Below are 25765 nucleotides of genomic sequence, written 5' to 3' on the forward strand. Positions count from 1 at the left end.
ACTCCCCAGAGCCCATCTGGCACATCCTGCTGCCCTCCCTCGCTGCCCTCGGCTGCGGGGAGCCCTGAGGGAGCCCTGTGGGGAGCAATGTCCGAACTGTGTGCGGGGCTCTGAGGGAGCCCTGCAGGAGCGCTGAGGGCCCACCATGGGGAGCCCTGAGGGAGCAATGTCCGAGCTGTGCGCGGAGCTCTGAGGGAGTCCTGCAGGAGTGCTGAGTGAACACCACGGGGAGCCCTGAGGGAGCAATGTCCGAGCTGTGCGCGGAGCTCTGAGGGAGTCCTGCAGGAGCGCTGAGGGGAGCACTGCGGGGACACCACGGGGAGCCCTGAGGGAGCAATGTCCGAGCCCTCCGGGGAGCCCTGAGAGACTCCGTGGGATCCCTGCGGGGAACTCGGTGGGATTCTGTGGAGAGCCCTTCGGGGAACGGTTTATGGCCTGAGGGGAATCCCTTGCAACCCTGTGGAGAGCCCTTTGGGATCCCGAGGGGAGGATTCCTTTGGGATCCCGTGAGTCCCTTGGGGAGCCCTTTGCGAGCGCTGTGGGGACCCCGCGGCGGCGCGCGGGCGCCCCCCCGCCCCTGCGGCGCGCGCGGAGCCTCGGCGGGGCGGCGCCGCCCGTCACCTGCGGCCGCGCGAGGGGCCGGGGCGGGGCGCGGGGGCGGGGCCGGCGAGCGAGGCGGGGGGCGGCGGCCAATGGGGGCGGGCGGGCGGCTCGCGCGGCGCTCTTAAGGCGGCGCGGGCGCTGTCAGTGGGCAGAAGGCGCGCGGGTTCGACGGCGGGGCCATGGCAGCCCTCAACGGCGCTGTGGAGAACGGGCAGCCCGACAAGAAAGTGCCTCCGCTGCCGCGGCCCCTGCGCAGCCTGGAGGTGAAGTACACCAAGGTGAGCCCGCCAGGCATGGGGCGCTGGGGAGCGGGTGGGCTTCGCCGTGCTGTCGCCGATGTTCAGTGGAGTCAGGGTGGTGGTGAGGTGTTATATTTTTAATACAAAATTTTCACCCTCGGTGTTGTTTTTCTTAGCTTCTTTTATTCCTTCTGCTGCCCGAGACAGGAGGTTTATAAGGGCTTGAGGTTGAGAAAGCAGATGACAGTGGTGTTTCTAATGGAGCAACACTTGCCCCAATCCCTAATGCCCAAAACCTAATTTTTTCTTTTTAATAAAATATCTCTTCCAAAGCTGTTGGTCTGCCCCAGGCGCCCTGGGCTCCTCTCCCAGGCTGTGGTGTCTAACACCATCTTCCCCTCCCAACCCACCCGTGAGCGCCTCCAGCTCCCCGCTGGCGCTCAGCAAAATCCGATTTGGATGGGGTGAGCCTGGCCAGGGCGAGGAAGGTTTTATCCCTCAGAGCCGCTTGCTGGGGTCGTGTTCCAGCGTCCTTGACCCACAGCTCCCCTGCGGGGAGGTGGCTCGGTGCCAGTGGTGGGTTTGGGTGGTGGCAAGCCCAGGGCCGGTGTCCGGCAGGTCTGGGCCTTGTGGAAAGGCTCTGCCATGAGAATGGAGCATCCTGCAGCCCCAGAGAGGAGCAGTGCTCATGTTGGTGGCTCTTCATCCCAGCTCCATGGCCTCCCCACGGGATGAGGAGTCGGGCACTGAGCCCACACAAACCCTCACCTCTCTCCATTGAGCTTCCCTTTAAACAGTCGCTCCTGACCTTTTGGTATAAACCAAAGGCTCCTGAGCTTGGTATCTGTGTCCCTCAGAGGTGGGGATGGCTTGGGGCTGAGCAGGGCTGCAGAAATCCCTGCTCCCAGTGCAGCTGTAGCTCTGCGATCGCCGAGTCGCTTTTTGTTCCACAACAGCCTGACCCGCTGCCTTGCGCAGTGGGGAGAGCGTCAGGCTGGTTACTGCTGAGGAGCCTCGGCTGCCATAATTTCAACTTTGTGCCCAGACTAAAAGAGCTGCAGGGGCTGAATGAGTGTGCTACTCTTGCATTTTTGTGTTAAGTATTAAGAAAAAACAAAATTCAAAGCTCATTCCCTTGTAGCGAGAAGGAGTGAACAGCGATAGTTTATCCGGTGAGGTGTTGATTTGAATTATGCATCCAAAGTGTACTGAAAGATTAGCAATTAGGAGTAATCAGTGCACTAGATTAATTTTTTAACATCCAAAATTTATCTACCCTTTATTTGTCAGATAAACTTGTCATTTAGCAGCAAATTGGGTCTGCAGCTGCTGGTTGCAGAATGGCGTAATGCAGCACAAACAGCTCCTTCCTGCGTCCAAAATGGACACGGCCATTTGAGTTCTTCTTAAACATCCAAATGTTCTGGTTTTTGTTATTTTTATTGTTGTGAACACTTTTAAACACTCCTTAGGGATCTTATCCTGCAGCCGTGTGTGTTTTCAAACACGCAGTTTATGCTCCACAGTTTTGCCAGAGACTGTGAGCGCCGAAAGAGTCAAGGTTGTATCTTTAAAGTGGAAACCAACATAAATTAAAAGTGTGAGTCTGATGTTTGATCTGATGCTCCCGGTGCATCTGAGAAAATAATGAGCAGCAGTCAATTTTCATAAAACTGTGAGGGGTTTTGTGCAAGCTCTGAGTTTCACCAGATGTTTACAGCTGACAGCACGGTTCCCTCTGCTTGGAGGAGATTTTTATTTTTGGTTCTACCAGTTATGGGGCTGGGGGAGAGGCAAAGTTTTTCAACAAAGATCTTTCTTATAGAGCAGCTTAGTGCTTGTCATGGGTGTGTGATGGAAGTGATCTGTCCACAATTGCTTGTCTCAAATTCTGGCTATGAAGCGTGAACTGTGGATATACTGTTCAATTTGATTTCAACTCCTGGCACCAAGGACTCGTGATATGTGGTGGATTCCCAGAATGATGCCAGTGTATATGTTACATTTAAAACAGCCTGATCCTGTCACTCTGGTGTTTTACTGCTTTAGTAGGAACATCACTGTCCCACAGAATTAGTGTTGAATGCAAAGGGAAAATCAGTATCCTTCCCCAATCCTTTGTTTGTGAGCATATACCTGATACTGTAATTTTATGGTTCCTGTCATATTTCCCACAATATTTATAGTACAACTTTTCTTCATTAGGGAAATAAAAGAAAACAGAGGTTAAAATGTGTAAATGTTAAAATGTAGCACTTCGGTAACAGAGGTAGTTTGGGAGCACTGCTGTCCTAAACAGGAGTTAATATTTCTAACATTGTATCTTTTCTTGTGACTTCCCTTGGCAACACTTTTTGTGAAATTTTCTTTTTCTCAGCCTGTGTGAAACAGGTGGGTCCAGCAGTGCAGCTTCTACACCAATTACGCTATGGGTGCTTTATGCAGAAATAATAAGAAAAAGTCCTTTCAGGAAAAAAAGCTGCCCAAGGAAAGAAAACTATGACCCAAAGCAGTGGGAATTCCGAATATAAGAGATGCAACATTAATCTCCTGGTGGTGTGTAGAGACTCATAAACAAGATTGCAAATGTGGATGGCCTCCAAATAAAAGTACTAGCTTACAGCCACTAGCAGGCTACTAATAAAGATTACTTCATCTAATCTTATTTAAAGTATATTTATAAAATATAACACTGCCAAGTCAGATCACAGCGTGGATAAGATGCATGTTGAATCAATTAATTGTATATAGGTATTCATGCTCTGTTTACAGTGAGTAACAACACTCCAGTATTTAATGCATTTTCAGTTACGCAACGCTGGGACTGTTTGTTCTTGCTCTGGAAATGCAATATTTTGAAACACTTAAATCTTGTCACAGATGACTCCAAGTGACGTGGGAGGCTTGATCTGGCCTGTGACAAGGCATGGTGGGGTAGAGCCGAGCCAGAACCCTCCTCCTGCAGACACTGCCAGAGGGGAGCAAGCTGTGGAGGTGGCCCAGGGCAGGGCACCAACAGCCAAGTAATAATTGTGCAGCAACATGGCACAGGGGGCTCCTTCTGCCTCAACCATACAATTTCTCTTGGGGTCTGCTTGCTGTTCCCATGGAGATGTAGTTCAAAAACTGCCCATTTCTCACTGCTAAATCCCAGTGTTGTTCTCTGTGGAACCTGTGCTCTGCCTTCCTCTGCCTCAAAACTTACTGGGTGCACAAGATTTGTAGAAATGCTTCTGTACTGCCAGCAGTCCCTTGGAGAGAGCCTGAGCACACTTGACTCTGCCATGGATGGAAGTTGAAGAGCCTCTGGACCTTTGAGGAGCACTTGTGGGTTTTTTTGTCTATATAAGTTGTTTTTCTTTCTCCTGCCTATCCCACTCCCCTTGCTCTCTCTTCAGATATTTATTAACAACGAATGGCACGAGTCTACAAGTGGAAAGAAGTTCCCCACCTACAACCCTTCAACTCTGGAGAAAATCTGTGACATTGAGGAAGGAGATAAGGTAAGTGTTGTTGGACAAGCAGTGCAAAAGACATTTTCCAGGGGATTTCTTTTTGTAGGGAAGCACACAGAGGAAAAGCTGGCTTTTAACAGCAGCATCCATCTGGCCAGCCTGGGCTGGAGGTCTGGGACACTGGATGTGCTGCTCAAGAATTACATGGGCTGGGTGGCATCAGTCCTGTCCAGCTTGTCCAGCTGTCCACTTTCCCTGGTAGGAACTGGCTGCTGAACACTGTCAGAGGAATGAGATTGAGCATCATTCTTGTGCCATAGACTGGAAGGAAGTAGCCAGCCTGAGGAAATAGCAATGATGGTGTGTGCTCACCCCTGACAGGTTTTGGGCCCTGTGTTGGGGGTGGTTTATACCCCAGCTGCAGGGCAGCCTGTTGGAGACACTGAACTGAAACTCCTCCTTTTTAAACACAAATAACCTGAGTGCTTGGGGGAATTTAAATTTGGTCATGCAAACATTGACCACTTGCTGCTGGAGATGTGGTGCTGCTTTTCTAGCTGGTATTGTGTGTTCTGGTCTCCTGCACAAATGTGGCAGCTCTCACTAAAACCAAACCAGTATCTCAAGAGCTTTAGTAGCCTCTAGTGTGCTGGAGAGTAACCTGAGATGTTACTGCTTGGGTTTGGTAACAGCCTGAGGTGAGGAACAATCACATGTGACGCTGTTTTTGTCCAAAACAGCCCATCATGTATGGGCCAACTGGTGTGACCTATGGAAAGGAGCTGGGCCAACATCTGGCTTTGTGCAGGAAGTCATGGGAAGGTGATTCACAGCTGCTGTGCTGTGCCAGGGCTTTGGTAGCTCATTGCTGTGGGCAGTAAGTGATGGGCAGCGTGGCTATTTCTGCCTGCACTGACTTCTTTTTCTTGATATTTAAGCTTGTCCAGTGCTTGTGAGGCAGCCTCCAGGACTTACTGCCACTGGGGATCTGTGCATCCATGGGGCAATTACACACTGAGGCAGAACCAAACATTGTGTCATTTCTTTATCCTGACTGGGTAGGACACAACTGTGTTTAATTGCAGTGGCATGTAAACAGTGGAATTGAAGCTGACTCTGATGCAACTGTATTTTGATAGGCAGAAACCATGACATGGTTATTGTTCCCTGAGCTAAGTGTCTCCTCAAGCAGCTATAGAGTATTATGTGTGCAGTTTGTGCTTGCTTCTCAATGTTGGCTAAAGAAAATTGTTATACAGAAACAACAGGCCAGTTTTGCCTCCTTGAGATTTGTCCCTGTCTGAATTCAGCTTCTAGCTTGCAGGAGGGTCACTGTAAACTTTTCCAGTCAGTGGAGATCTCTTCCCCTGAGTACTCAGTACAGGTGAGTGATTTCTTGGTGGAAATTGCAGCCAAAACTGTAAGCTAGCTGTGCTTTGGGTGCTGAAAGCCTCTTCTACATCACACCTTTTAAAAAGAATATTTTGGTCTAACTAGATTTTTCCAAGAAACTGAGTGGGGAGTAGACCTGGATCTGGATTAATTAAAAAGAGTTAATGGGTGACAACCATCCCCAGATAGCTGTTTGCTTTCTGGTGTGGCACTTGACCACATCCCACCCTCTTCTGGCAAACCAAGGTCCCTGAGGCTTCCCTTGCTCTGGTTTGTCCCACTCTGGGGCTGTAACTCCAGTCTGCTGCAGTCACTACTGGAAGTGGTGAGTGGTGCACAGTGGTGCTGTCCAGAGCCTTGTCCCCTTGTCCCCCTGTACTTGCTGTGCTGGCCAGTGCCACTGCAGGGGTGGCAGCTCCTGCTGCTGCCTTCAGCTGTGCTCTGCCAATGTTGGGCTGGGAGCAGAGCTCCCCTTCCCAAGCCCTGAACACAAACCTGCCCCTCCCTGGCCACGCAGAGTGTTTTGCTCAGGCTGCACGTGAGGGGTGGAAATTTGGCAGCCGATATCTCACGATGACAGTTTAGTCTGGTGCTGAAACTTGGCCAATGCTTTATAAGCCTACAAGCAAAGGTTTTGTTGTCTGTTCTTTAGTTAGAGAATTGTCCTTGATGGGACAGTTGAGGGATAAAGAGAAGTCTGTGTGGGAAAAGACACCCTGAAAATAAAATGGTGGAAGTTTCCATTGAATGCTGGAATATACCTGACAAATAAAAGCTTAGTGTCCAACTGTTTGCCAGGTTGATAATGGAAAAGGAGTAACTCTGGTGCTGTCCCTAACACTTGGAGACAGGCTTTTTCCTTCTAGCAGCTTGCTGACATCCATCAAGGACAGGGGAGAAGTGCTCCTTCCTCAAAGCAGTGCCCAGCTCAGAGCATGGGCAGCAGGTCCACAGCTGTGGCTGTCAAGTCTCTGTCGTGATCATTTCTAAACAGTTCACTCTCACGTGGATCTTTGAAGGGTTGTGAGAGGGATTTGTTCACAGTCACCCTGTCCCCTTCAGATTGTAGTGACAGACTGAGGTAAGACCACAGCAGACTTGCAGTGCCCTCAATAATGATTTTGGACATTTCAGGCTGTTAGGATGCTGTTTGGAACTGAAAGCAATTCAATGTGTGAACTGTTTGCAGGGAAGCAGGTCAGGGAACCTCTTCTGACTTAAAAACTGTGACATGCTCATGCCCTATGTCAGAAGAGTGCCTTTCCAAAGATGTGCACAGGGGAGGCTTTTTGAAGAAGTCAGTAGGTGAACTGAAGAAAGAGGGTCCCCAGTGGGTGTGTCCATTCCTGGCACATCTCCTCACTTGGAGCACTCTGGGGCACCCTGAGATTGAAGCAGAGCAAGGCTTTTTTGCAGGTGTTTTCCCCACTCACAGAGCCAGTGGGGTGAAGATCTTCACTGTGCTCTGCTGCCTGTGCTGGGGCAGGAGAGGAAAAGAGGACGGGAAAGAAGAAAGGAGCAGCAGAGAGCAGGACTTGAGGTAGAGGAGGAAGATGGACGAGGCAGCTCAGAACAAAGAGCAGTGTTCAGTTTGTTCAGGGGGGAGGTATGTGATTGTGTAACTGGAGCTTGTATCATAATTCAAGCACCCCAGGTGGCTATGAAGGTTTGCAGGCATTTCCCAATACTGTAAAGACTTTGCAATCTTAATATTCTTAGTGGAGCTTTTTATGTAATGCTCAGTAAATCTGTTATAGATCCGAGTGGAGCACCAGGATGCATGGATCTCCTCCTGCTGTGGTTTTGTGCACCACAGGCTGTTCCTGGCACCTTGACAGCTCAGAGTCACTTTGTCACGCCTTGTGCCTACCTATTGCAACACGCCTGCAATGAACATGCCATTCAGACTCCCCTAATGCCTAGTCATAACAGGATGGATTAAGAATGGCATTTCAGCCTTCCTGAAGGATTTCCTTGTTTTTGCTGGTCTCTCAGGCCTATTGAGGCTGTGCAGAAAGGCTCTCAGGATATCACTTGGTGGTGCTACCCTGAGGGTGTTCAGGGAAAGCCGGTGTGACAGTGACTGCAAGCTCTGAGCCAATATTTGTACCCAGAATGTCTGAGAAAGATGGTTGTCTTCATTTTTGTCTCTACAGGAACTGCAGCAGGGCTCAGGTGCTCCCATTTTTAGAGGCTGGGGAAGATCTGGGCATGCACTGGATTCCTCTGCCCATGCAGTTGTCTCAGTCCTGTTCTGAGTGCCAGGGTGGAGGGAAGCCCCTCAGCACCAATGGCATTGTGCCACTGCAGACCCAGTTCCCTGCACATCAGTGCTCCCAGCCTGGTTGCAGAACTAATTAATTGCTGCTAAGGAAAGGCTTGTTTAAACCTGACACACTTATGTTCCTTTGCCTGCTCTGTCACATAAAATCTTGCCTTCTTTCAGCTCAAGCCTTCATTCCAGCAGGATGGGGGATACATGAGTGTGCAGTGGCTGGTGGTGCCTTCTGGCTTTTGTGATGTGCCAATGTGAATGCACATCAACTGCAGCAGAGAGAGCCATTCAAAGGCCTGTGGTGGCCCCAGGCAGGACCTGCCTGGCTGTGCTCAGTGGCCCTGGGCACCTCTGCCCATCCAGAGCTGTCCTGTGGCAGCACAAGCTTCCTCCAATGGCTTCCCACCAGTGCTCTTCCAGAAGGATGGAATTCTTTTCCTGACAGTATAGATCAGACTGTTTAAAGCTGTGGGATTGCTTGTAAAGAAATGCAGCCAATTTAGTGTAAGGTGCCACTGCCTTGGGTGATGACTGCAGTTGTGACCATGAAGGCAGATGTCTCCCTACAACATTTTTTCTGGATTGAGCACCACACATCCCCTCCTGTGAGGGGGATGTGGCCAGACCTTGTTGGATCAGTGCAGAGGCTCATTTCCTAATTGAATCCAAACAAGACTTGAGAAAAGAAATAGATGAGACAACTGGTGTAGTGCTGGGAGGAATGATCAAGGTCTGACACCCTCCCTCCTTTCCCAGCCTTTTGAGCCAGATATTGCAGTGAGGTGCAAGGTCTCCATCAGCTGAAATGAGGCTTTACATAGAGCAGGAATCTGTCCAAAGCTTTATCAATGCTTGGGGTGCAGCCTTGGCCTTGTGGGTGTTGGTGGCAGTGTTCCACAGATTCCATTGGATTGGGAGCCCTTGGCTTCTCTGTTTTAATCAATGTATGTGAGGTGATGGGAGGAGTTCAGGGCATATAGTGGCCAGAGCAAATGAATGAAACTCCAGGGGTGAAGGTGTGGGAAGAGAGGAATTTGCTCCCCATCTGGTTGATAACTTGGTTAAACAGAGTTGGATTTGGTCCAAAGGATGGTAAAGGATGGGAGATGAAGGGACAATGGCACTCAGTGTGTGTAGGGGAAATGTCTTTGTCATAGCACTGAACAGCAAAACCTTTTCCATCTGCTAGAAATGTTCTGGGAATGTGTTCTAGGATCTAAGGGTGATTTTCGGTGTGTTAACTGCCTTGGCATGGGCTCCAGGGGAACTGGATGGTGGGATCTGAGCTGTAATTACTTCCCTGGGTAAAATCTTGATCTCATGGGGGATTTTCCTGCCCACACTTGTTTAGAGGAGGCTAATTCATGTAGGCCAGTGGCCTGTCATGATTCTTCATCCTCCCCCAGTGTCACATCCTGTATTGGCAGGAACATGATTCTGGATTATTTTATAAACAAGTCAGTTACATTAAATTACCCTTGAAAGACCCAATTGGTATTCAGACCTCAAGGTTGTTTATGAGCCCAGGCCAAACATAAAACATGTTCCAGGCTTGAATTCAAATCCAGGAGTGAAATGAAAGTGGTTTTGTTAGACAACTTGGTTTTGGCCACCACAGCACCAACTAGGAGGGTTTCTGTGCCATTGTCCAGCTCCTTCCCTGTAACCTGAGGTTCTCCTGTGTGTGTTGTGTAGCCTGATGTGGATAATGCAGTGGAGGCAGCGAAGGCAGCGTTCCAGAGGGGCTCTCCATGGAGACAGATGGATGCCCCAAGCAGAGGACGACTCCTGCACAAGCTGGCTGATCTCCTGGAGAGGGACAGAGTCATCCTGGCAGTGAGTACTGGGAGCAGTGATAAGCCAGCAACAGCTGGCTCTGGTGTATCCCTATCTACCTCATGTTTTTCTGTTCTCTCCCTTCATGAAGGGCAGAAGACAGGAGTCATGGCTTTGTTCCTTTTTCTGCAGGACTTTAGGGGTTTAGAAGGCTGTCAGTTCTTCTACATAGTTGATTTTTGCAGAAATTTAGCTAGTTATTGAAGTGATTAAATATATTAATACTTAAAATGTGCTCTGTTGGTAGAAGCCTTTGGACTCTATAGGTCTTGTACATCTTTCCAAATGGCACCCAGAGATCTCAGCTTGGGGCTGCTGTCTATCTCCACCTAAGCTCTTGGATCTCAGCACTCTCCAGCTCAGTGCTGCATTTTTACCTTCAGGGAAATGCATTTATGACACTCCATGCTGTCAGATGTGCAGGTAACTGAGCCAGTGCCCTGCTGAGGTCAGTGGGAATTGACACCTGTGGGATGTGCTCAGGAGCCTGTACCTGTGTGACTCTTCTGAGCTGGGTCTCCTTCCCCAACACAGTGTCACTCAACCACATGACAGCCTTCAGTTTCAGCAGGGCAAAACCAAAACATTTTGTTCTGAAGACAGTTCTGGGCAGCAAGTCAGAGGGAAGAAAAGAAATACAGATATATATGTGCACGTGTGAATAAACCCTGTTTATTTGCTGCTCACTTTTTGATGTGACTTTGGGGCACCCTCCTTTTCCCTTAACCAGAACACACTTCAAGCTTGCTGTGGTCCTTCTGGTCTGGAAGGCTTGTTTGGCATTCCTGTTTGCACTGCAGAAATCCATCCCTGGCTGCCTTGGCTGTGTGCTAAGCAATGACTTATACAAATCAGTTGTTTTAGCAGACATTCAGTGGATAACAATTCCTGCCATTCCAAGGGGAATGTCTGTTTGAGTGCTGTTTGGACCCTGATGTCTGTGGAGCATGACAGGGTATGACTTCATGTGTAAACAAAGATGTTTCAATCTACCAGGGGATAGTACTTCCTTTATGGATGTGCTGGCCATTTGCACCAATATCCCATTTAATGACCTGAGTGGAGAACAAAGCTTTCCCTGAGCTAATGTCAGAACAGTGTGAGGGACACAGGCTCAGCCTGGACTTTGTTTAGAGCTGATCAGCACCAGTGCAGCTTCAGTGGGGCAATTTCTGCCTTGCCCTGGGCTCAGCACAGATAGGAGCACAAAGGTTACTTTACCAGAAGGCTTTTCAGAGGTTGGGTTTAGGCTTATGAAGTAGAAAAATTAGATTTATTTTTTTTCTAATAGAAGGAAAGTAGCTCTGCCTGATTTCAGTGACACCATCTGGACTCCAGAACATCTGTGCTGGAAGGTCAGTTAGGGTGAAATCATGATACTCACATTGTTTCTGACCAGTGCCCCAGCCTGTATCCCACCCACACTCACCTTCTGGAGGCTTCTGGAAGGTGCCCCTGAACAAAGCAGCTCCTGTGCACATTAGATGCTGTGTCTGCTTTCCCTTCTGCATTATTTGTATTAACAAGCTCATTATCTAAATATTAGAGAGAAGAACATTCCATGTCTTCAGAACAAGGCACAATAAGACTGATGAGAGGGTTTTTTAAAAGCTCTTTCTTAAGAAAAAAACCCCAAAACATTGACTTGTCTGACAGTGCATGCATTGGTTTTTTTCAGACTCTGGAAACAATGGACACAGGAAAACCTTTCCTGCAGGCTTATTTCATTGACCTGGAAGGCTGCATCAAAACCCTGCGGTACTATGCTGGATGGGCTGATAAAATTCAGGGCAGAACTATTCCAGTGGGTGAGTACCTTCAGAGCTGGGATGGGATCAGGCTTGAGAGGGAGGGAGATCCATGGAAAGGCTGCCTTCTGAAAGCCTGCAAAAATAGCCTGCACTTCCTTTCTATCTTAGGATGCATTTTCAGCAGATGTGTTTCAATATTGAAACTAACGGGAGAACTTGGTTAATGCCTGGATAAATCTCTGGAAAATAATGTGTGGGCTCTTCTGTTGCTTTATTAAGAGAAACTTTTGTTCAGGGCAGTCACACAGAGACAACACTTTAGTCCAGGTATAGAAGTTCAAATATGGTTTTGGTGAGAGCAAGTTAAGAGAGTGGGTGTCCTTGTGGCATGATGGGCAATATGGAGTATTTTCAAATTTGGCCTCTTTTGTCTCTGCATGTGGGTGATCACTGAGGCTGTGTGAAGGACAGACACTGCAGACAGAAATTAGTCACCAGAGGAAGGGCTTTGGAGGACTGAGCTAGTTCAGGCTGTGCAGACAGCAAAAGGAGCCATGTCAGTCATATAAACTGAGATTTGTCACCCTCATTCAGAGTGCTGTAAAGCTTTGCTTGTCTGGACACTCCTTGTTTGTCCTGACTTGAAATCACTTTGAAAAAGCATTATTAGAAATGTTCTTGCTCTCTGTCACATCTTCCCAAAGAAACTAGGTGTTCAGCAAGAATGAATTTGAAAGGCAAATGTTCTTCCTGCTTTCTCTGTGAAAGAGCAGCAGCAGTATTTTAAGGTGAATAGTACTGCTTTAGTTCCAGAGTTTCATCTTGTTATGATTTCTTACCAGGAGTGTAAATCCTTTCACACTGAACAGGATTCCTGTATAAAGTGGGTTTTAAAACTCTCCCTCAGGGAGACAAGTGCTTTGTGCTTTTCAGTAGGACACAATCTGAAGGAAATTTATGTTTGCTCATATCAGTGTGATAATGAGTTATCCTCCCCTCAGCCTCAACACAGGGAGTTTGCAGAAGGAACTGAACCCTGGATTTAAAAGGTTCCTGTGTGACTGTGAGTGGTGTTTGGCTTTCAGGCTGGCACAAGACCTGTACTCAGATCTTCATCTGGACAAAGACATGAGTCAGGATGAACAGACAGTGTTCCCTGTCTAACAGGGGCTTAGTTCTGTCCCCAACACACCTTCTGTAAAAAGTGAGGATTTTGACTGTGTTGTGCCCTTTTACTCTCTTGTCTTGCAGATGAGAATTTTGTCTGTTTCACCCGGCACGAGCCCATGGGTGTCTGTGGAGCCATAACCCCAGTAAGTGACAGTGCTGGTGCCCTGCATCTCACACAGAACTGGAAATTCCATGTGCTCTCCATCCTCCCCTGCAGCCTTGTGCTGCCTGGCTAAGCACAGCTGTTCTGCAGGGAACTCCCATCTCCGTGGCCTGATGTAGTTTTGTGTTTTACCCCCATGCCAATTGCTCTTGGCAACAGGAGTGCTCTGCAGTGGAAGGGTGGGTCTCCTAATCAGATGCTCTGTGGCTCTCTGAGGCTGACACCAGTCACCAGAGAGCAGTCAGAGCTCTGACTCTCACACTGCTGGGACAACCAGCTCGTCATGAGGAGTGCTGGCTTTCTGCTGCCTCGTGCTGATGCATAGTTTTGGGTTTTAAATCATATCCATTATCAATTAATTGTGTCTGGCTGCTTTCTGAGCTTTCTGGGATTAAATCTCATGAATAGTTTTCTTTTCCTTGAGGTCTCATTCTCTGCTGAGGGGACAGTGTGGCCAGCTCTTGGAATGCCTCCAGTGTTAGCATGTGTTCCTTGCTCTGTTTCAACAGACAGCCAGGAAGACTTTACAGCTCATGGGAGACAGATTTTGTTCCTGTCTGGTTGTAAAATGTGGTATCCCATTTGCCTCACAAATTGTAGGATACCAAGCTTTGAATGTGGTATCCTACAATTTGTGAGGCAAATGGTGCTGTGTCAAGATTCTGTTTGGATGCAGCACCAAGTCTGCCAGAGCTCAAGAAGTCTTTGGACAATGCTCTCAGACCTGTGGTGGGAGCATTGCTGCTGTCCTGTGTAGGTCCAGGAGATGGAATTTGATGATCCCAGTGGATCCTTTCCAACTCAGGATGTTCCATGATTATATGGTACTTGGATCAATAAGAGCTCCTGGAGGGTTTTGACTTTTGAGATAAGACTGGAAGAAATGCATATCTGCTGGACCCTGGGAATACCAGGTCTGGATCCCAAAGATGTCTGGGGAAATTCTGCTTTTTCCTTCAGCAGGACTGAATTTATACCCCAGGTGATGAGAGGACATGGTCTCTTTGGCAGTGTCAGGGTGAGGCAAAGTAGGAGGTTATCAAACATTTCTCTTGGTGGCTTCAGAGCTTTTCTGGCTGAGCAAGCAATGTGACTGCTGGTGAGCAGAGTTTGATTTAAGATCAAAATCTCAGGTTCCTCACACTGATCAGCAGTTAGAAGGTATTTCCCTGTCACTCTCAGCCACCTTTGGCACTCAGCAGTGCTTTGGAAGACATCCCTTTGAAAGCCTCCATGCAGGATGCTTTGGAAGGTCACTGTAGGGGACAGAGTGGGGCTTGGAAGATCTCAGGTTGACCCTAGACCAGCAATAAATACAACAGAAAGTACAGAAACAAATTTGACTTAAGATCAACACTAAGTTTGTATAAAGAATGATTGGGGTCAACAAAACCACATCTGTCTTCAGTTTACTCAGAACAAATCTTCTCCAATTTTTTTTCCCAGTTCAATCTCGATAACACCAACAGCCTGTGGGTTTGTATTTCTACTTGATTGAAAGAGATTCTGTCACTGTCCTGGCTATGTTTCCCTAGAGCAATTACCAGTCCTCCCTTTCTCCTATGGCTTGACTGTATTTAAATAATATTTTATTTTTATTTAGCTAGAGAAGTTCTTAGGAAGTGCAGCATATGGCTGATTTTTATCCCAAGGTGATATCATGAGGCAGCCCTGAGTCCTTTGCTGTTGCTTTCACCAGGCACTGCAGCAGAAAGCTCCTAATGGAGGGATTTCATGCTCTGAAACTGTAGAAAAGTAGTGTAGGTGTAAATGGCTCAAGCTGCCAGGCCTCCAAGAAAACTTAGGAGAAAGAGACAAATGGGCAAATTATGGGATGTGGCCATTGGAGAAGATCACTGAAATGGAACAGGTCTGGGGAAAAGGGTGAAGCAAGTTGAAGAATAACACTTGAGACCAAATTCTGCTTTGTCTCAGGGTTAGAATAGAACTCATGGCTCAAAAGCTACACTGCTCATTTATTTGTAAGTGTGAATTTGTGGATTCCTGACATACTTGGCTTCTTTGTTGATAGCTGAAGGCCCTTGGCTTGGCTTTTGACAAGAAGTCCCCTTGCTGTTGGCCTGCTTCCATCATCCCTGAAGCAGCATTAATTATTTTTAATGAAAAAATCCTTTCTGCTGCCAAATGACCTTTCTGAGATTCAGTGTGAGCTAGATTTTCCACTTCTTGCTTAGACTCCAAGATCCCCAAATATACATGACCATGAAAGAGATTAGCACAGAGAGAACTGATGTGGACTGGTTCCTAATTCCAGATTAGAAAACTAATTGGAAAGGAACAATTTACAATATGAAGGAAGTATGAGACCTCCCTTAGATTTCCATGACTGAACACTCACTGCAGCTTCCTATTTATAAAACTGGAACTGAATGAAATTATATAACTCCTAACTACCCAGCCAGTGCTTAACAGAGAAAAAATAAGTTTTTTTTCAATGAGTAGTTGCATTCTGTAATTCCCCACGTACAGATGTTGTACAGAAGTGATGCATCAGGAAACTGCCTCCGACACAGTATCTGTGAAGAGCCAAAATCCTACACAAAATGTGATCAAACTCCTTCAAAGAATGAGGTCACATCGTGCAGAAGGTTGTCCAGCTTACAGGATTAGTGTGAGGACTGCCAGCAATATCAGGGATCTCAGGGGGAAATCAAGGAAGTTGTATTCCTTAGCCCAAGCAAACACAGCATTATAAACAGACGCTCCTCTTTGTGGCTTTCCTTTCCTCCCAGAGCTGGGAAAAGGCTGCATGGGAGTGAGTAGGTGACTGTGGCAGGCTGATCTGAGCAGTGCTTTGTGTTCTTGCAGTGGAACTTCCCCCTGCTGATGCTGGTCTGGAAGATGGCACCAGCTCTGTGCTGTGGGAACACCCTGGTGGTGAAGCCAGCTGAACAAACTCCGCTCACGGCGCTCTACATTGGCTCTCTGATCAAGGAGGTGAGGACATCTCAGCAGCCCCTCCAGGTTCTGCTCTCTTAAGGTCATAAGCTAAGCTGAATTTTGAATTGGTTTTTCGTTTTTGAAGAGTCTGAGCATAACAAACAGACTTCCAGCTTCAACAGGCTCACAAAGGAAAGTGAGAACAACCTCTGTCTTTGGTCTTTTTTTTCCAAAAGCCTTTGTGGCTGGCTAGGAGGCGGCAAACATCACAAAACCTGTGCATTTTTCTCCTTTCTCAGGAAGCTGCAGAGAGGGAAAAAAAGATGCTTTTGTTCCCCTACCTTCCCCTCTCCCAAATGAGGGAAAGGCAACAGCTCACTTTTATTAGACAATGGGACAAAAAAGAGTGTGATTAGACAGCAGTGTTGTGTTTGTTGTTTTTAAGTGGGATAATTCAACCAAGGCAGAGTGCCCTGGGAAACAATTCCTCATAATTTCTGTGGTTCCTAGAACAATGTAGTTGTGTCTGGCCTGTAAAGTCAACTGAAATAAAGGCAAGATGATAGGCTGGGATTTTAAAATGCTGGTTTAGGGCTTGTCAGGTAGGATCTTGTGTGCCAACAGGTCTGTTAATTGTGCAGAGGTGGTGGGAGATGCACAGAACCTTCCAGCACTGCTCAGTACATCAGCTTCCTTAGCAATGGATGTGAGGGACTGAGGAAAACTAAAGGTGTTGAAGATGGACTTTGGCCTCTCAGTCTGTTTGTTAGGCTCAGTCAAACAGTGATTTTGTCCTTCCTTGGCTTAGTCTGGGAGAAAACAGAAAGATATGTTGATAATTGTCACTTAGGGCTCTTCCATCAGGAAAGGAAGTGGAAAAATAATACCAGTTAAGTATCTCCTACAGTTACTTGGCTTAATGAGATTACACAAGATGAGTGAATGAGTACAGGGTGCAGTTGTGATAACTTCTGCTGAGCCCTGCCACACCACTGCTTTTTTGACTCTGACATGCAGCTCCCCACACACAGGCATAGCATTCCCCCCCAAAAAATACCATTCAATTCTGGTAAAATTATTTTTTTTCAGCTGAAATTCTAAGATTGCTGTTTCTCACAGTTGTCCTTCAAGGCAAGAGTGTAATTAGAGCACAATAATTTTATTTGAAGATGCTCCTTTCTCTGCCCAAAATTAGCTAAATTCTTTTCAGTTTTCAGAAAAATGAGTTAGAGTTTTTTTTTGTTTTCATCTTTAAAAGGATGTAGAAGATGTTGCCACACACACAAAGCTATGTGTTACGTTCAATGAAATAATTTTTGGCCAACCAAAATATTTGGCTTTCATTTTTGCTGAAAAACAGAAAAAACTTTTTGGCTCAGGGTGTTTTGAACCAATTTTTTACTTCCTTGTGGCTTTGCTGCTGACTCCAAACATCATTACTTGCACAGTTTGACATGCAGTATTTGCTTGAAAACTCATTAGCCAAGATGCAAACTCCATTAAATGCATTTTTATCATTGTCACATCCATAGAAGAAATGTGACCACCCTTCCAATTTATGAAAAGAAAAAAGGGGGGAAAAGTCTTATGAGGATAATTTTTTGCAAGGCAGTACATGAGCAATTGCTTCCTTTTTTTCTCTATTAGAAAAGAAATGGCATTTATTGAGATTTTGTATTAAAAAGTCATAGGAAATGAAGCATATGTTGTATATTCTGGAATTTCATCATTAGAAATTGCAAGGAAAACAACTTTGTGCTATCAGTAGTAAGGGAAGGCTGACCTAGATGAGCAATAATCCTTGGAACTCTTGTTTCAGGAACTAAAACCAAATCAATCAGTCCCTCAGTTCTCCTTGCACTAGAATTTCACCTGAAGTTTTGCCATTTGTCTGTTTTGGCAAAATTACTAGTTGGCTAATCTAGGCTGTAAATGTGGTGGAAACTTGCATAAGTCCTGTTACCATCTGCTTTTGTACTCCTGTTTTATTAGTCCCATCATCTAGTGAGGTTTTACTGACTTCTTAATCCCTCTGGTCCCTGAAGAACCACAAATGTCAACCTTTGTTCAAAACAAACTTTCATTCATTTACCCCTTGGCTGCAGCTGCTCTGCAGTAGCTGGGGGCCAAGTTTGGCCAAAAGACTCACTCTCTTTTGGCTTGAAACTGGGACTTCTCCAAGAATTCTTACTGAAACTTGGCATTTCCTAAGCATGGCTGTTAGCTTCACCCACGTCTACTGCAGCTGGTAGCATGCAGCCATGGTACTGGGAAGTCTGGAAAACAGGGATGTATCTGGTGAGAGCTCAGAGGAGGGTAGTACAGCTAACCCAGGCTTCCTGGGAAATGAGCTGTGCTCTCAAATTCTCTGCAGAGCTGTTTTTCATCTCTGTTTCAGGTGGGTTTCCCTCCAGGTGTGGTGAACATTGTGCCAGGCTATGGCCCCACAGCTGGAGCTGCAATTTCTACCCATGACAGCATTGATAAAATTGCTTTTACTGGATCAACCAAGGTAGGTGATGGATTTCTCAAAGACACCTGCTGTTCCTCTTTGCTTTCTCTTCTAAGCTGTCATCCATACAAGACTGGACCTAAGAAATGTCAGTGACTTCTGTATAACCAGCACTTCCTCTGGCACATTCCATGTGATAGGATTTCTCAGAAGTGTTTGTTATTTGTCTAATTCAGATCCTTGTGCTTGTAATAATCCCACATCTCTGAGGGCTGGGTTTTGCCAAACCACCACATTTCTGTAAGGACTGTAGGAAAAGGGGCTCTGACGTCAGGGAAGGCAGGCTGGCAGTGACTTCACATCTTGTCATTGACCCAGTGGAGCTGCTGGGCATGTTTGCCTGCCAGTCCTGCCCTGCAACTGGAAAACATGTCAGTCAGAGCCCTGAACAATTCTTCCTTGGCTTTATTTACCTCTGAGGAACTAGGACTTAAATAAAAACATGGCTTTGTGCCCAAGGCCTTCTCTGCTGACGTGGAGGGGATTAACATTTGAGCTTCATCCTGAGGCCTGCACAGTAAAGCACCTTCTATTTAGCTTTTTTTCCTGTAAATAGATGTGTCTGGCTTGTTTATGAGAGGGATGGCCACAAGACCTCTGCACTATCAATCACCTCCAGCCATCCTTTTCCATACCTACATGGGAAAAGTGCGTTTGGCTTGGCCAAGACCATGGAATTGAGCAGAGCTGAGACATGCAAACAAATCTGACTGCAGTAATCACTGCTGAAAATTCTCAAACAAAAGCTTGCTTAGAAAAGGGAACATTTTTCCACTGACTGCTTTAGATGTTTCTTGCAGTAGATCTGCACCTCCAGAATAGAGGCAGTGTCCAAAGAATGGAAATGCTCACACCAGTGGAGGCAGCTGAGGCAGATTCAGTCTCTTACTTCTTTGAGGAACACTGAGTATTTGCTCAATTCATCCATTCTTAAGTCTGCCCTCATCATTGCAGAGTGTGATGTGAATATATAATGATAACAAATTACCTTGGAAGGTGTTCTTGGTCGGTAAAGGTAACTCCAAACACTCAAAAGCTGCAGCATTTACCAACACTACCATCTAGTGGCTTTGTGCACATCCTGTGCTTATCCCATAGGAAAAGGTGTGCTAAGCCTGTGTTCTGTACAGGGATCATGGGAACAAGCAGAGCACAATAAAGTAAAAGTTCACAGTGAGCTTTTCCTCTCTTGATAGTTGGTCTGATCTTGGAGTTTATTCAGTTACATGCTTCTCTCCAAATCCTAGATCAGAAACTTTTAGCCCAGATGAGACATTAGCTGTGTGAAAACAATAGAGCTTATAGACTCATCCAGCCCACATGGATCTGTTTGGGTTTTTAATGAAAAAGGAGTATCCAGTGGATTAGTGGCAGAAGGAAAATCTCAGCTGCTGGAGCCTGTAGGCAAAAAACTGATGTAGACACTGTGCTTGTCTCCTAATCCATGGGTGTGCAGGAAACACCAAGGGAGACAGAGCCTTTGCTAATGCATGTGTAATTTAGAAGTGTTTTCTTCCCCCTCCACCCATCTGTGAGTTCAGCTGCATCTCTGCAGCATTTGCAGCACAATGCTACTGTTTCTGAGCCAGGAAGTGAAGCTAACTCAAAATATATTTTGACTTGGTTATTAAGCCCCAACTTGGGCTCGGTGCCAGCTTGGAAATGCTGATCTTAAACTCCAGGAGAATTTTCCCATCTAGATCTCTTCTCTTAGGTTATTAACTCACTCCTCTTTGGCCAGCCAGCCTGCAGTAATGCCTCTTGCAAAGCTGGGATGCATCACTTATTTCTGCTGTCTCTAGGCATAAGCTCTGAGTGACTAGAGAAAAACTCTCCTGGATTCAGGAGTCATGCTTGAGTAACAAGGGCAAGCCATGAGAAATGCAGACCTGTAATTGCCAGACAGCTGCCACATGCTTTCCTTCCTCACAGTTCCACTCCAGGGCAAGAGCAGTTTTAGTCAGAAATAAAGGTAAGGTTTCCATGTGCAAAGGTAAAATTCAGAAAAGCAGTTATAATGTGAGCAAATTCAAACATTACATCACTCTTAAGGAATTATCCTGCCCTAACAGCTAAAGGTTCCAAATAGTTGTAATTAATACTGTTTCTAACAAAATTAGTTAACTAAATTCTGGAAGCAGAATACAGATGTAGTTCTCCCACACAGCCTGCCCTTTCAGACCTGCCTAAACCAATCCTTAATTCTGGGGCTGGTTTTGACCCAACACATCACAGCATTAGGAAATTTAAAGCATTTCAGAGTGCTCTCCTTGACCTCTACCTGCTGCAGCTGCCATCCAGGCTCTTCCACCCTTGTTGGAATCACACTTGAGATTTTAGGGGAAACAACTCATGTCCTCTTTGTGTCTCACTGATACAGGTTGGCAAACTGATCAAAGAAGCTGCTTCTAAGAGCAACCTCAAAAGGGTGACGCTGGAGCTGGGAGGGAAGAACCCCTGCATTGTGTGTGCAGATGCAGACTGTGAGTATGGGCTGCTGGCAGAGGATGCAGGGTTGGTGGGCTCTGTGGCTCTCTGCTGTCCTCTGGCAGCTCACAGGGCTGCTGTTTCCACCCCAAAGGCTGCAGGAAACCTGTGTCCAAGGGCAGGGTGTAGTTGTGCATTCCTGGAGTGTTGGGAATTTAGCTGCTAGAAAATGGAAAAGTACAAAACCATGGCTAATTCCAAGGACACACTATCTACACAGGTGCAGGACTTGGAATTAGCCATGGTTTTGTACTTTTCCATTTTCTAGCAGCTAAATTCCCAACACTGGAGCTCTTCCCCAGCATGGGGATCATTCCCATGGCCCGTGGTGCTTTCCCTGGGGATGGTTGCAGTTGCAGTTAAATCTTGTATTTCTGTGTTTGCTGTTTGTGGGCTTTCTCTTTGGTTGGCAGTGCTACAGAGCCTGAGCCAAGCCTTGGGAAGAGCAGTTTTCTGCAAAGCAGCCCCTCTGCAGGCTTTCCTGTGACAGGGGAATTTTGTAGGACCTGATCTAATCCAGCCTTCACCTCTATCCTGGTGGTCTGCAGGGCTCATCTTGTGTTTCATAGCAGTTTTGTTACATGACTCAGTAGTACTAGGAGATATGTTTAATCTGTGACCACCAAAATGGTTGGAAAATGCTATTTGGCTTCAGTGAAATCCTCTCCAGTCCTGCACAGCACACATTGAAAATCAGAGGTATTTGTGCCAGCTGCTAATTGTGAGGATTGCAAGGAGCTGGCCAAAGCTGGCATGCTGCTCTCTGAAAAATCATGACTGAAACTTGTCCTTAAGAACCAATGCATGGTATCAAGAATTGCCAGAGCAAGAAAAACTGGTCACTGCCTTCAGTGAGTCCTTGTGGAAGAAAGTATCAGGAACTATGGCCAACTAGACCTCAAGACAAAAGGCAGGAAGGGAGGTGGATGCAATAAAAGATCTGGTTTGGGGGCAGTGAGGCCCTGTGAGTGCCTTCCATGGGTGTGGACCATTGTCAGCATTTTTTAAAGAGGTTTTCCAAAGAGAAGGGAAAACAACAAGTCTGGAAACACTGGAATGCTGGAACTGTGCATGTGGTAACACTTTTCCCTCCTGGGCCTTCTCACAGTGGACTTGGCAGTGGAATGTGCCCACCAAGGCGTGTTCTTCAACCAGGGGCAGTGCTGCACGGCCGCCTCCCGCGTCTTCGTGGAGGAGCAGATCTACCCCGAGTTCGTCAAGCGCAGCGTGGAGTTTGCCAAGAAGAGACTGGTTGGGGACCCCTTTGATGCCAGAACTGAACAAGGGCCCCAGGTAAGTGTGTGTCTGAGAGTAGTTGTTGTTTGGTTTTTGGTTGTGGTTTTGTATAATTTTCCTTGTGTAAATATTATCCTTACGGACGCGGTCCCAGCAGAAGTGCCGAGGGGTGAGTAATGTATCGTGGCTTTATTTTTCCTCTCTATTTTAAATATCAATTAATCACAACTGTTGAAATGTTATGTTGTAATTTTTTTCAAAACACAAATGTATTTAATTCAGTTCTTATCCAGCTTTATGGAAGGGGCTGTCTCCCTGGTGCAGTAACACAAAGCATGTTGCAGTGAGCCATAGCTCTGTGCAGAAGAGTGCAGCTAAATGGCTATTCAGCTCCTTGGCTGTGTGGGTGATGACAAGTAGTTAGAGCCCAGAGACTCCTGAGTCCTCACTTTCCCTCTCCTCCTCTGCTGCCTTTCTGATCCTTTGGAGAAGTTTCAGCTGAATTAGGAGGAAGAAACATGCCAAACTGCTGTCAGAACCAGCCTCCTCAATACTTCCAGAGCCTTCCTCTTAGTTTTTCCTTTTGAGGCAATCTGAGTTGTGCTGTAGAACTCTGGGGGAAGATGATCCTTAGGTCAGATCTCCTAACAGGCCCACTATTTGGTACCAAAAATAAAGCAAGTCCCCAGAAACCTATAGCCAAAGCCTCTTTTTCTCAGTACTGCACTGTGGGTTTTTCTTCCTTGATGCTGTCTGTGTAGGATCCCTCAGAGAAGGGGTGGCTCTGAGGACATCTGCCTCTCCTTATCTGGATCTGAATTTCTACATGATTCATGCATGGTAAAACCTCATTGCTTGCCCTCATGCAGGGACAATAAGATGAGGTACATCCCCTGCTCATGCTGAGGCTGCATCCAGCCCTGTAGCTTGCCTAGAGATTTCAAACTGCTCAGGACTCTTAGGAAGAGAATCCCATGCTGAGACTTGCTCCAGCAGAGATGAGCTGATCCTCAAACACTGATTCCACGAGAACAGCTCCTGAATCCATTCAGTTGTGAGTTTAAAGGGTGAAACACCCTGCAGTGGTTGGAGCATGTTGAACTGGGCTGCTTGTTTAATTTAATCATTGTTCCAGCTCCTGCCAGGCTGGCAGAGCCCTTCCAGGATGCACTGTGGCACAGCTCCATCCTCTGGGGTCACTGCAGTGGCTCAGGGGAGACCCTTTGCATACAGACCTGTCATTAAGGGTAACAGAGAGTTGGAATAGCAGTGTCTGGTCAGATTTTAACTATTTTAACTATTTGTCCTTTTTTTCCTGCTCCGGCTTACCTGTTATACTTGTAGGAGAGAGAGAACACCCACACACACCTGAACTTCTGTGTATGCAGCTGTCAAGGCCAGGATGGGAAGGTGTTGAGGGAGTGGGAGGAAACTGTAAATCCCAAAGCTCTTGTGTGCTTGCCAGTTCAAAGGGACAACCACTTCCTCTGCAGCTATGGCTCCTCACTCTCTGGAGCCTATGTTGTGGGCACATACAGAGACTTAAGCAGAGGAGAGAAATGATGCAGTGTCACAAGGACTTAAAAATACCTCTGAAAGTAGCTAAGATTCACACTTGTCCACAAATTACTCTTCAAATGTGAAGCTTCCAGATAATTTTTGTCTCTGTTCCTGAAGTAACCTGCTTGGCTGTGAGGGTTTTTTTTATCTTGAACTGATGGACAGGGGAAGAATCACCAGGAGAAATAATTTATCTCCTTCATCTCTCCCCATCAGATGCTTCAGATCCAGCCTGTTGCTTTCATTTTCCTTTGGTGTAAGGCAGGGTGAACATGCACAACAGCATCACAAGAATGCTGCATAGATCCCACTGTGGGGTGGTCACTGGCTTAGGAGCCAGCAAGGGGAAGGGGATGAAGCCAACCTTCAGGCTGACAGTGGTTGTAGCTCATCATCTCTTTGGTCCTGCATCAGCTGCAGGTGATGACAATCCTGTTCCACAAGAATTTGAAGTAAGCCAGTCCTGGAAAAGTAGTCCCATGTGCAGCTGTTTGTTCCTATATTGCACTGCACTGGACTGGGGAACTGGCTGATTCAGGTCTAATCCAGCCTTTTTGGAAGTGAGGAAGAAAGGCTTTACTCAGGTCAGTCCCCTGACGTGGATTACTGTTCACTGCCATAGATGCTCATGGCATGGCAGTGGGAAAAGACTGTGTCAGCTGCAGCATTGGGTTATGCTGATATAAACTGTGCTGCTCTGATTAAAATTAGGTCAACTTTAAACAGCATTAAATTTAGACAGAAATGAGGCATGCCTCTGGTGAGACTTCTCCAAAACTCACATGTGTCTGGCAGTGCTGGCTGGCTGGAATTCAAAGGACGCCACAAGAAACCTGAGGGGTGCTCAGGACTGTTTGAGCAGAGTGCCAATCTCAAATGCAGGCATTTTTAGACTTTGGATTCCTGGCTGCTGTATCACAGGAAGCAATAAAGTAAATCTGCACAGATGGCAAACTGGTTAACCAGTGCATTGTACAACTGTGAGCAGCAAACTGCATTAGATGAGACTGACATCCTGGGGCACTAGAACTGGGATTACATTAGAACAAGACTGGACTAGTTTGGTTATTTTAGAACCCAAATACTGGGATTTGTGGACTGCAAGATCCAGTCTACAGAAATAAAACAAGCACTAATTGTAGTACTTGTTAGCCAGTAATTATTCAGCCCAAAACATATTATTTGATTTATAAGACAGTGAATATTTTCCTTATACTGTAGACATGCACTTTAGGAATAAAACATTTAAGTTGAAAGGGTGGTGTCCAACAGCCTGTTGCACCCAGTTGTGGGCTATTTTGTAGGATTACAAACACTAGGTTTGCACATGGAAATAATTCTCCTTGTGGTCTTGACTGAAATGAAGCAAGAGATGAAGATTTGGGGGTTCCCAGATTTTCAGTATTGCAGTGATCCTTAGAAGCTCCCTTCTCTATTGAATTAGATGAACAAATAGTAGAATTTGCTTTACCAGATCATGTGTTTTTAATAGAATTCAATGCTTGAACCATAAATAATAGTGGAGTAGGGGACAGAATTTAAACAAGCCTTGCAAGCTCTAGTTACAATGACAAACAGTTCCACCCTTGCATGTCATTTTTACAAATGTTTTCTTTCCCCAGTGTCTTTTCATCTAACTGTAGTTTGCCTTGCAACAAGTTACAGCTGTATAAATATCCTTGTTTTGTTTTCTGTGATGTGAAGTGGATGGACTGGATTGGTCTGGATCACAGACATGCCAGGATGGAAAGCACTTGCAGATATTTTTGAATTATTTACGCTTGGCAGCTAAGCAACCAGACAAATAGACAATGTGTATGGCACCTGCCAAACTCAGTGTGACACTGTATCCTACAGCAGGACACACATTTCCTCGGGCAGTAGCATGAATTAAGTGTGTCCTTGGGTAGCACCTTAACACATGAGAGAACACAAGCACTGAGAACACGCACAGTGCACGTGCTGCTCACACATCTGTTTGCCTGGAGATGTGCTGGGCTCTGTTTCCACTCTGTACCACAAGTATCCCAAGGACACCCTCCTGCAGCTTTGATATTTGTCTAAAAGCATGAAAACTTGGATTGTGTGTGGTCAGGATTAACTAGGGACAGGATATAGTCTGTAATCTGGAGGAGTCAAGTGTGGAACACTCCGTGTAAACAGTCCCAACTGGCAACTGGCCCTG

At 46.4% G+C, this 25765-nt stretch overlaps 1 protein-coding gene across 2 annotated transcripts in view; it reads left to right on the forward strand.

Moving 5' to 3' along the window:
- The first annotated feature begins 759 nt into the window (after nucleotides 1-759).
- The window catches only part of ALDH1A3 (aldehyde dehydrogenase 1 family member A3), a 33303-nt gene continuing 8297 nt past the window's right edge, over nucleotides 760-25765 (forward strand). Inside the window, exons 1-10 of one of the 2 annotated variants that reach the window (XM_064722302.1) lie at nucleotides 760-881; nucleotides 4241-4345; nucleotides 9660-9800; nucleotides 11479-11608; nucleotides 12803-12864; nucleotides 15714-15842; nucleotides 18184-18297; nucleotides 20678-20780; nucleotides 21893-22077; nucleotides 23365-25185. In XM_064722302.1, the coding sequence (XP_064578372.1) occupies nucleotides 783-881; nucleotides 4241-4345; nucleotides 9660-9800; nucleotides 11479-11608; nucleotides 12803-12864; nucleotides 15714-15842; nucleotides 18184-18297; nucleotides 20678-20780; nucleotides 21893-22077; nucleotides 23365-23583 (1287 nt within the window). In that variant the 5' untranslated portion in view covers nucleotides 760-782 and the 3' untranslated portion in view covers nucleotides 23584-25185. Of the gene's footprint in view, nucleotides 882-4240; nucleotides 4346-9659; nucleotides 9801-11478; nucleotides 11609-12802; nucleotides 12865-15713; nucleotides 15843-18183; nucleotides 18298-20677; nucleotides 20781-21892; nucleotides 22078-23364; nucleotides 25186-25765 lie in introns of those variants that run through there. The other variant, XM_064722301.1, reaches the window with a different exon arrangement.

The sequence above is a fragment of the Zonotrichia leucophrys genome, chromosome 10, assembly GCF_028769735.1.
Source record: "Zonotrichia leucophrys gambelii isolate GWCS_2022_RI chromosome 10, RI_Zleu_2.0, whole genome shotgun sequence".
Taxonomy (NCBI): domain Eukaryota; kingdom Metazoa; phylum Chordata; class Aves; order Passeriformes; family Passerellidae; genus Zonotrichia; species Zonotrichia leucophrys.